We start from the raw sequence: 12,150 nt of genomic DNA on the forward strand, positions 1-12,150 counted from the left end.
ACCAGCAGATAATTCGGTTCTACAACTGTAGGATCTTAATTTGATCACTCTTTTTTTTTGCTGAGAATTTTTAGTGTGAGCTTCGCGATTGACATATTCACTGAAAACCCACGGTTATATTATCAGTTTTGTACTTTTCATGTAGCCTACTTTTGGCCAGCTAATAGCCTCCCCACCGTTCAATTAACATTATGGACTAAACGTTCAAATCCAGTTGCTGCAGGAATATTTTGCTGTGACAATATAGGTCACATTAAGATCTTACATCTGTACTTAGCCTCAATCGTCCAGCCTTCTTGTCTATATTGCCAGTATGAAAGCAAGATTAGAACATCCGGTTAAGTAAGACTTGGGTACATCGATTTCAGAATTTGAATTCCATATTGAAATCACGGTGATAGCTACCTCAATTGAGTATCAATGAGTCCACTCAGTACTCTCTGAAGAGCTAGACTTTGTCCTCCTCATTGTTAGGTAGACTGTAATGTGATCCACGTGGACCACTCATCAAACCAAAGTCTTCACCAGTCCTTTTCACGCCGTCACAGTTGACTGACAAGATGGATGGTGCTCAGTATAAAAACTGATGGCCCACACTTTAGCTCCACCCAATTTTCAAACCGTCACGCCATCTCAGAGGGATGAGGTTCATACTGTATGAAAGCCAGCAGCAGCCTTCAACAGCTTTTACATAGAAAAATCCCTGAAAATCAAGTTTTTTAAATTCTGTCATAATAAAATGCAATATGGCTACCAAGTTCACTCCGAAGATGAATAGAAAGCTAATTTTTTTTCAGGCAATCAAAATAAGTTAATAAAATATGATTTCTAACTGAATATTGGTTCTTCCCCTCTAGTCTGGCTCAGAACCTGAGAGGCTGGGTTCATCGACACGAAGAGGAGAGGACCAAGTCCACACGTTCTACCACCGATCAATCCAGACATACAACAACTGAACAGCACACAACCAAAACTGTCCTGGTAGGTTAGACACGCTTCTTCCCTACAAAACAGGGACAAAGATACTAACTAGGTCCTAAGTTTTCCCTGGTCAGGCAGGTTACATGGCCCTAATAATGAAGACATTTTCATGTCTGATCAGACGTCAGTAATGGTCCTTGCTGATTTTTGGACAGGTTAAGCAGTACCTCAGAGGCTATTTAAACTGTCAGTACGTAGGCCAATGTGTACTCCAGTAGAGGGTTCAGGCCCTTGTCAACACGTCTCTCCGTGATGGCCCATTAAGTAGAGCTGCCACAGCAACATACACATATTCTCACTAGACTGTTTATCTTTCTTGTTATGAGGTCACAGCTGCCGACATCTGACACCATTTGGCTAATATTGTAACGATGTACGCTGAAAGTCGGGAAGCAAGTTCAGGGAGTGAAAACATTTAATAAATAAAAGAACAAAACGAACAGCGCACCGACATGGAACAGAAACAATGACGACTGGGGAAGAATCCAAAGGGAGTGACATAAAGGGCAGGTAATCAAGGAGGTGATGGAGTCCAGGTGAGTGTCATTATTATGCGCCTCACGCTGGTGACAGGTGTGCGCCCTAACAAGCAGCCTGGTGACCTAGAGGCCGGAGAGGGAGCACACGTGACAAATAGCTAAATATGTTTTTGTTGGTAAAACTAACACTCAAATTTAACCTCCGGTTATAAATCCTTCCTTAGGTTAGATACTGATATTAGTTGATTGCATTTGATTTGTTTTTGATATAGCACTTTTTATTTTGTTTTTGACATCTGGAATGTGTTGTCTTTGACAGCTTAAATAGAGAGGTAGAATACTGGGGGCTATAGGTGAAGTGTTACAGTTTCAGACTGGCTTCCATTTGAACTCAGACCCAGTGAGTCAAGTCTGTAGTCTGCTGTGCTGCAGTCAGAATGTGAGGAGCCCAAATCATTAAATCAGTTTTACAGGCCTAAAATATTGGCCCCACTTGGAGACAAAGTCCTTTGAATTTTTGTGTTTTGCTGTTTTAACTTTGTCAGTAACAATGTCTTCAGACAGTTTTTTGTGAAGCTCACACTGTCTTTTGGTTCTCATGTTCAGCCAGTACTCACTCAGCAGTGTGTCAGGCTCAGTTACATATACAAATGGTTTGAGGACATTATTGTTGATACATTGTGTTACTGTATGCACCACTTACTCTAGAAAGAAAACAAACTAGTAAAAACACCCAAAGATATGGTGCCACTAACATTAGTTGACATGGGAAGCAAATGATAACCAATGGTGTTTCTTCTCTTTGGGAGGATTCCACGTGCATCTCTAGCTTCCCGTGTAAGACATATTTAGGGGTTGCCTAATTGGAAGTGGGGGGTTTCCACTGTGTATGACACCCTCAGGGAGTTCTAGTTCCAGTTAGAGGAGGAAGAGGATATAAATGAATGTTTAATAATGTTAGTTGTGCAGCGTTTCATGCTCAAGGCTCTCCTACACACGTAAACCTCAGGGCTAGACCTGGTCCTTGACTCAGCCTTTCTTTTCATTAGCTCCATCTCAAATGATACCATATTGTCTGTGTAGTGCACTACTACGGATGATCAGGGGGCCAGAACATAATTACAAATCATTTGTAGACTGCAAATTGAAGTCAAGAAGCCCAAACAGATATAATATTTGTCTAAAGCAGAATCATTTCAAACCTTGCTGGCATTTGTATACAGTATAATGTGTATCTCTATATTATGCGTGGGAATACGTTGAAACAGATTTCCAAAATTAAAATCACTTTGAGCTGATTTGCTGGTGTTTTTACAGTCTTATGTCCAACAATAAAAATTAAAATATATATTCGTTTTGCTTCGAAAAACTTGGGGGGCCAAATAAAATTACATGTGGGCCAAATTTGGCCTGTGGGCTACCAGTTGGGGAATCTTAGCATATAGTATTAGTGATAAACTCTTCTCAAGGGAGTACTTTTATAAGTGAGATTTACAGTTTGCACACTGTCCCTCCTTTGGATGTGTTTAACTTCTTCCAGACTGTGGGAAAACCCCTCTGCATTTGCTCTACCAACTGAAGAGGCACAATAGAGATTCATGATTTGTCAGACCAGGAGATGTTGTCTATGTAGCTTTGCACAATGTTGGCATATCCTCACACTTGGACATCATGCTCTCCTTTTTTTGAGTTCCAACTTTGAAGTACACTTATCAAACCGTTTTGTTTGCCATTTGATGAAAAGCAGTGAGATCTATCTTAGACCTGTGTGATTCAACCCCAGACTTGGAGTTTATGGGGAAAAACCCCCACTGATCCCAATGAAATGCACGGTAAAGCACAGACTTCGAGAGCCCTCGTCGAATTGGATGAAAAACGCCTGTCTGTAAATCTCTCTCTCCATCCTCACCAACCTGTTGTGCAGAAAGAAAAGGGACAAAGAGGAGACAAAGTTTTTTTTTGTGTCATATTTCCTGTGATATCACTTGAAATATTATACTGCCGTGTCCTACCAGGTCAGGCCAGATTCGTTGCAGAGCTCTTCTTGAAAACCGCTTTGCTCCACTCGTCTAGTCGCAAAGGAATAAGGCTAGCACATATAGTTTTAGGAGGATGGATATTTCAGGTGAAAAGGGAATAAAATTGACAGTACAGACTGTACCTGATACAGTCAGGCAGAAGTCAAAACTCAAGCTGAGTGGCGCCACTGTCTCAGATTCTGCAGTAGAAGCTGATTTCTTTTGTAAAATTTTTGGTTTCTCTGGTGTGCGTGCCAATATGCCTGCGTTTGGTTTATCTTGATTTCTTACCTCTATCTCTGAAGAGGAGCGTGTCCTAAATTGAGAAACTTGGCACAGAAAAAGTTATGTTTTTATCGGTTTCTGTATAGCACATCTGTGTGTGAGACTGTTTTCGATAGCATCTAACTTGCTCAATTATGGAGAGTTGGACGAGCATCTTCTAGATTTGCAATCCCTTGCCTCTCTATCTCCTTTTGCACAGAGCAGATACCCCACTTCCTGGCTAGTCTCCCAGTCCCTGCCTCTGAAAAACATCCCCACAGCATGATGCTGCCACCACCGGGATGGCGCCAGGTTTCCTCCAGCCAAAGAGTTCAATCTTGGTTTCATCAGACCAAAGAATCTTGTTTCTCATGGTCTGAGTCCTTTAGGTGCCTTTTGGCAAATTCCAAACGGGCTGTCATGTGCCTTCTAATGAGGAGTGGCTTCTGTCTGGCCATTCTACCTAAAAGGCCCGATTGGTGGAGTGCTGCAGAGATGATTGTCCTTCTGGAAGGTTCTCCCATCTCCACAGAGGAACTCTGTAGCTCTGTCATTGACCATTGAGTTCTTGGTCACCTCCGTGATCAAGGCCCTTCTACCCCAAATGCTCAGTTTAGCAGGGCGGCCAGCTCTAGGAAGTGTCTTGGTGGTTCCAAACGTCTTCCATTTAAGAATGATGGAGGCCACTGTGTTCTTGGGGACCTTCAATGTTGCCGACATTTTTTGGTACCCTTCCCCAGATCTGTGCCTCGACACAATCCTGTCTCGGAGCTCTACGGACAATTCCTTTGACCTCATGGCTTGGTTTTTGCTCTGATATGCACTGTCAACTGTGGGATCTTATATAATCAGGTGTGTGCCTTACCAAATCATGATCAATTGAAAAATTTCGAGTCTCATAGCAAAGGGTCTGAATACCTATGTAAATAAGTTTCGTTTTTTAAACACATTTGAAAAAGTTTCTAAAAACCTGTTTTTGCTTTGTCATTATGGGGTATTGTGTGTAGATATTTTTTTTTAATCCATTTTTAGAAAAAGGCTGTAACGTAACAAATGTGGAAAAAGTCAAGGGGTCTGAATACTGTATATGGAGATTTAGTGCGAACTAAAATTTGACTGTTTCAATGGAATCCTTATACTGGGGTGTGGTGTACATTTTAGGACACCCTCAGCCTCATGCCTCACCCCTCTTTAATGAAGTCAATAGTCAGCTCTCCTTGAAGCGTGCGGCATGACGATTAACTCAAGGAGGGTTGTTGATTGACTCATTGAGGGGTGAGTTTTGAGGCTGAGGGTGTCCGAAAATGTACACACTGATCTTCATCCACAGTGAAACATGTTTTCTCAGCCGTGGGCCACTCATGCAGTGACCCTTTGAACTGGCATGCCTGGATTCTGTCATTGCCTTTAATAGGCTTTAGTCAATTGTTTTTAAAGTGTTACTTTCATCCCATCCATGTTGGTTTTTACGGTAATATTGCATGTGTCATCCAACAATAACGGTTGTATACATTTTTAATTTAGATTTTTCCTTCAAAATATTTTAAAGGAACTTTTCAGCTTACATTTATTTTGAAGGTTATATACCTGTGCTTCTGTTTCACATGTAAATCACAGGATATGTGTAGAGCAGAGACAGGATGAGGATCAGTGCTTTTTCAGGTCATAATACAGTGGGCAATGCTGTCAGAGAGCATGGGTAAATCCATACTGGCATACTGGCTAAGGAAATGGTCAAATACAAGAAACATTGCCACATATATAAACAAATTGTCTCTAATTCCACTTGATTTTTTGTCATCAATCAGCCAAGACAAAAGACACAATTTTATATAGTGTTCTTCATTCAATGATTCAAGTTTCAGAATGGAGCGGTCTGGTTTAATGGCAGTGACTCACTGACCACCATTCTATAACTCTTTTCACAGAAGTCACCTGAGAGGCCTCAGACAACCCAGTCCAGTAACCAGGTTGTAACAGTCAGCTACTCTGAGTAAGTATTCATCAAAAAGGTCAGAAACAATGTGTTGTGCAAATACATTTTAAATGGACCCTACAGTATTTTCAGTGTCTTACTTCAAACACTTCAAAATTATTTTATGGTCATGTTTTCCCTTTTGGCTCCACTACTGTGGAGAATGAGAGGCCAAAACAGTTGTGTTGCTATTTACCAGCCCAACTACAACAGTAGCCTTTGCTACCAAGTCAATGGTAGACCTATGATACATCGATGCCCCACACATACAACTTGTGTTACACTGTGAGCTAGAAGTGGGAAGATGTTCCTCTAGATTCAACAGGGGAACTTAGAGTACTATTTCTAGATGACGTATTCCCTTAAACATAGTAATAGCATGGTAATAACTTTGTAATAATGTTTCATGTGAAGGAGATGGTGATTTTAGATACAGTAAATGTAGTTACATTTAATCAAGATCTTCTAGGTCTCTTTCTTTTAAATTCACCGACACAGCAGGCTGCAGTCATAAATATTGTCAGACCTTCTTTAAGATGTCAACTAACCTTAATTACACAGATTTATATTATGTTAGATTTAGTTTTGATATGTCATATAGTCTATTTCACTGCCACCTCTCGCTCTCTTTCAGCAGACCAGGAAGTGAGGTTCTGGTGTACTACTCACACCATCAAAGCTACAGCGACTTCTTCGATGAGTTAAATCGACGAGGCGATACTTTCTATATGGTGTCCTTTCGCCGGGTGAGTCACTCCATGCATATTCCATAGCATATTCCGTAGAAGCAGGCAACCATGTATCCTTCTGGTTGTGACAATGTGCTGATCTCAAGGCCAAATTAAAATCTGGTCTGTAACTGTTTCATGACACAGTTTTGCCTTCAGCAAGTCTTCAGCGGATGAAACTGATAAGTAGGGAAGAAATGGAATCATGAAGTGGTTGTGAAACTATTTTTGAAGAGCATACGGAGCACTAATCCAGGGCACCCAAATTCAAGAGCACATGGTCTTTTGAAGCTAATGGAAATATTTGTTTTTCTTTACTTCCTATTTTACCTACCAAATGCATGAATGAATGGGGTTAGAAAAATGGCTGGTGCTGCTGATTAAACATGTACATTAGCGGTTAAATCATCACATATGAGCGTATGTAATGCATTTATGTGATTTGTAACTTTATCAGTGTACAGTTAATGATTCACTAATTGACCTTGACACAAATTGCATTTGTGTGTTTTGATGTAGGCCTTTTGGATTTTGAGCGAGCACATTCGGAAGGAATGTTATGGCTTTCAGAGACCTAAGGCATGTAGACCTTCTGAAATCAGTGTCCAAATTCAATCGGTGTCCATCTAGAACAATAAAGAAGATGATCCTTGATGCTGTTCTTATTTCCTTTCATTCTGTGTGGTGTTTTGGCTGAAATGACCATTTACGGTAACCAATGGTGTCCGTTTCTTGTTAAGCTACCAGATTGGAATTTCACTGCAATTTTTATTTGATGTAGCCTAACCACTGAGAATCTTTTGATGTATTGATTGAGCACATTGTCCTTCCGTCCCACACATCTTGAAATCTTTTCTCTGGTGAAGTGGAAGGATGTAGTTAAACATCTCCAATACATTTACATTAAAGTGAAAATTAAAATCATATTCACAACTGTTTATCGGCAACCTCTGCCAGGAAAGTCTTTTCGATGACGAGAATGCATTCCCTCCATTTTCATAAAAGACCCATCAACTGTAAACTGAGATTCTTATATCTGTTATTCCGTCTCCTCTGATATGTCTCCAGACATTCCTTTATACATTTGATGGAGCGTTTTATACACTTCTGAGGCTTTGTGAAAGCAGTCTCATGATGCTCATCGGCTGAATCCCTTCTTAGTTCTGTCTGTTTTATTCTCATTCTCAACCATTGCACACCTAACACCCCTTACACCTCCCTATTCATTTAGCCATCTATTCAGACAGCCCCTCTGAAGTCTTGGTCTGATTTTCAACGTTATTCTAACCTGATGGCTGGTCAGGAAAGTCAGCAAGGACCATTCTCTTTGATGGCCTGCCAATGTCTGTTTTGTGAGAACCTGAGAGATAGAGAGAGAGAGAAACAGACAGAGAGAAGGAAAGTGAGCTCTGATTGCAATCTCTCAACTCAATTAATTCAGAGCATCAACTCCAAGGGGCCCCTCTTCAGCTCTTTTGTGTGCCCATCAGCTCTGCTCTCTGAGGGCCCTTTATCCAGGATCAGATATCTGTTTCCTAAAGGCCCATTAACTGAGCCCCGATGGAGGCATCAACCCACCCACCACCTGCCTTCAGACCTGCCTGCATCATTCAGTCCGGATAAGAAGCTCTTGTACAATCGCCATTGTTTTGTATCATGGCCTCAATAGAAACCCTTTGCTGGCAAACCAAGTATGCTCCTTTCCAGAAGGTACTGCACATACGCCGTACATTGTGAGCTGTTGTCAATGTGTTAATCCCACACTCTGACGATCTTAAGCTGAGTGTCACACACGTACAGTAATTGCATGAATTGCACCTGGTTTAACCTCAAACAAGAGTTGTGATGTCATTGGAAATGGCTGCCTGCTTCTGTACGGTCTGTACTTCTAGCCCTCAAATGGGTCATTCAGCCAGCCATTGGATTGGAGTCCCTGTACTAGTAGATCGATTTTTGTATTTAAATTAATTTTTTCACTCTTCATGTGATGCACACTGCAGAGAACACCGTAGGAAGAATTATCACTGAATTATCACAGTAAATTATTGTAATATTTGTTAATGTGTCAATTAATACCATAAGGGATGGGTTGCCAACTGGGTATTTGACACGGAAATTAAATGTAATTCATTAATTTCCTTTTTTTTAAATCATTCAGTAGAGGAGAATGTACTTTAGACGAGGGTGTGCAGCTGTAGCCGGCTCTCCTAAACCTAAGCTCTCTGTCTGGCCTGATGGGATGAACAGAGCAGCGTCTGGTCTCAGTGGTCTGTCTCAAAGAGCACGCCACGGCGCAAGTGATGGAAAGAGCAGAATGCTAACTTAATGCATTGGACCATGGCTGCTGTGGGAAAGAAAAGCTGAGCCCAAAGTTTTGTAGGTGAACATGATGATCAGGAATATATTCATACAGTATTTTACTGAATCACTTTTGATGATGATAATTGGCTCGCTGGGGTACTGTGCAAAGGGCAAAGAAATTTTCGGACAAAATGGTAGAAATGTTTCCCAATCATTTTTTCCCCCCGAAGCTCATGGAAACGTTCCATCTGAGTTCAGGGCTACCCGCTTTTACAATCTTTGCCAAAGAGAATTCCAAAGGGAATTTCATTAAAATTGTAAATTTAAAACATTTAAAAAGGTATCCTTTTTAGATAAAACTATACTAAATATAATCACATCACTAAATAATTGATCAACGGCACTCTGTAGGGTAGCACCATGGGACAGCTAGCTTCCATCCTCCACTGAGTACATTGACTTCAATACAAAACCTAGGAGGATCATGGTTCTCACTCTTCCATAGACTTACACAGTAATTATGACAATGTCCGGAGGATGTCCTCCAACCTATCATAAGTTACAGCTAGCTAGCACTGCAGTGCATAGAATGTGGGGAGTAGTTGACTCAGAACTATTTTGAAAAAATTAATTTAGCCTTTTTTTTCACTTAGTTTCACTTACTTAGCTAGCAAATGCAGCTAGCTAGTTTAGCTTCCTGAAACACCCTGCTCAAACAGGGATGCTATGTTAGCTAGCTGGCTATGTCTATCCAGCACAATACTGGAACTCTTCCAAGTCAAGGTAAGCTTTTAGTTTTACAAATGTAATGCCACTGGGACCCTCCGGTGTAAAGTAGATGTGAGAAGGAATACAACGTGGCTGCTATGAAACTGTGAACTGTGTTTACTTGTGATCTGTGGTGTATTCATTCCACCGATTCTGTTGAAAAATGTTTCTTAAACAGAAGTAAACGGGGATAAACATACCTGAATTTGTCCTATAGAAACTCTCGTTTGTAACTGTTGTACTAATTATACCCACTAACAGCTAGATTCAGGAGTGTGCAAGTCGGTATTGGATGTCACTATCTATCCGTGTCACTGTCTGTCACATAAATTTTGTCTCTCGACCTGTGTGCACCTACGTTGTAAATTTTCATTCATAGGCTAGGTTGTAGCAACCTCATGATGGGTACAGGGAAAATTTGAGTATCATGTAGTAGCCTAAACCTATCGCTGTTACATTTAACTGGGTGAATGGAATATGAATGTCATCCAATATGCTGTAATAGAAAATAAAATGCTAATAAAAAAAAATGTTCCTCCCTCATCTGAAATGGCACTGACCGCCACTGACATAGACAGCTAGCACTATCCCTTGAAGCTTTTACTTCCTGCTTTGCTCCTATGGATATACTCGCAATAGCCACCAGTCCGCCCATTATGCCATCATTGATTTGAATGGGGACGCCCGTTCTATTCAATATATTTCTATGTGTTTAACACTGTATCAAAGCTCCATAGTTTTGTCAGATGTTTAGAACTAATGTTATTTGAAGGGCTGGATCAGAACCAGTCTCTCTGTCTATTTCAAGACTAGTTGTCCCTGGCTTCCATGTCTTAAAGCAGTGTTTCCCAACTCCATTCCTTGACTACCCCACAACAGCACACATTTTTGTTGTAGCCCCAGACAAACGCACGTGATTCAACTCCTTGAGGGCTTGATCGTTAGTTGAAACAGGTGTGCTTGTCTGGGGCTACAGCAAAATGTGTGTTAGGGGTTATCAAGGACTGTCTTAAGCCAGAAGTCTCAATGTTTATCTCCACCTACTTACACTGTTATTTACACACTGTATTGCGCTGATCCAAACCGTTCCGCTGATCCAAACCGTTCCGTATTTCACTCGGAAGCAGACTAATCGTGTTGCTCGCTACCTTAGCACACGCTAATGTTTACCTTAGCCAGCTATGTCGATCTGAGGTACAGTCACATGTACTCCCAATAGTGGCAGCTGGCATCAAAACAAAATATTTACCTCTGTGCCGTCACTCTACACTGTAAACGTCTGACTTTTTGAGTCTTTTGGTATGAAAACTAGTCCTTGAGAGCCCTAAATTCAATGGTGTGTTTAGGAAGGGACCTCATAGCCCCTTCAAAGCCTACAGTATAGGCCTTCTCTATAGTATATCTGTGCTACATCAGTGAGCTTTGGGATTAAGTTCCTAGTTTTGCCATGACTTCTTCTCTTTTCCCAGGGACAGCTCCGTTTTAACCAGACCTGGGTTCAAATACTCCTTGAAGTATTTTCAAATACTTTAGCAGGGCTTGATTGAGCTTGCTTGGCGCTTTGGAACCAATAGAATAGTCACAACTGAAAAAAAACACCACCCAGGCAGGTGAAAACAAACATGGAAAGTACTTTTACTGCTGCTCTATTCCAACTGGGAGAGGAACCGTCTGGTCTGGTCAAGCTGGTGACAGCAGTCTCTCAACCATGCATGGATCTCCTCTCCCAGACCACCAATATTTATCAAGACTTTTAGTTACTGTGTTTAAAGAATAGGGCTCCTTGGAAGGGGCCTAGACGACTGGCTCAATCCACCGCATCCGCCTATGTTGCACTTCTGCATCTACGGTGAAATGTGACAGAGCTAGAGCAGTGTTTGTCAGACCATGAGACATCCCGAAAATTGGTCTTCTCACAAAATCGTCTGTAGCGTCAACTGTTTTCCCACGATGCTGTTCTCTGTTTTTTTCCCTACAACACCTAAACGGGTCTTAGAACTCGTCTGAAGTTGGTACAGCCGAAGTGGTCCGATGACGTGTCTGCTACGCTACAAGACTAATTTGCTGGCGCAGACTGGAATATGTTTTCCGGTATTCATCCAATGGCATTGAGGAGTATGCCACCTCAGTTACTGGCTTCATCAATAAGGGCATCGACAACGTCGTCCCCACTGTGACCGTACTTACATATCCCAACCAGAAGCTATGGATTACAGGCAACATCCGCACAAAGTTAAAAGCTAGAGCTGCCGCTTTCAAGGAGCGGGACACTAAGCCGGACGCTTATAAGAAATCCCTCTATGCCCTCAGACGAACCAGTGACGGCAAAGTGCCAATACATGACTAAGATTAAATCCTACTACACCGGCTCTGACACTCGTCAGATGTGGCAGGGCTTGCAAACTGTTACAGACTACAAAGGGAAACCCAGCCACGAGCTGCCCAATGACGTGAACCGACCAGACGGGCTAAATGCCTTAATGCTCGCTTCAAGGCAAGCAACACTGAAGCATGCATGAGAGCACCAGCTGTTCCGGGCGACTGAGTGATCACGCTCTCCGTAGCCGATGTGAGCAAGACCTTTAAACAGATCAACATTCACAAGGCCTCTGGGCCAGCCGGATTACCAGGACGTG

At 41.7% G+C, this 12,150-nt stretch overlaps 1 protein-coding gene across 1 annotated transcript in view; it reads left to right on the forward strand.

Annotated features, from left to right (window-relative positions):
- Nucleotides 1-12,150, forward strand: part of LOC139376882 (cyclic AMP-dependent transcription factor ATF-6 alpha-like) — a 46,401-nt gene that overhangs the window by 26,083 nt on the left and 8,168 nt on the right. Inside the window, exons 10-12 of the mRNA XM_071119857.1 lie at nt 858-981; nt 5,671-5,735; nt 6,352-6,463. Coding sequence (XP_070975958.1) covers nt 858-981; nt 5,671-5,735; nt 6,352-6,463 — 301 coding nt within the window. The remainder of the gene's footprint in view (nt 1-857; nt 982-5,670; nt 5,736-6,351; nt 6,464-12,150) is intronic.

This window comes from Oncorhynchus clarkii, chromosome 20 (assembly GCF_045791955.1).
Source record: "Oncorhynchus clarkii lewisi isolate Uvic-CL-2024 chromosome 20, UVic_Ocla_1.0, whole genome shotgun sequence".
Classification (NCBI taxonomy): Eukaryota; Metazoa; Chordata; class Actinopteri; order Salmoniformes; family Salmonidae; genus Oncorhynchus; species Oncorhynchus clarkii.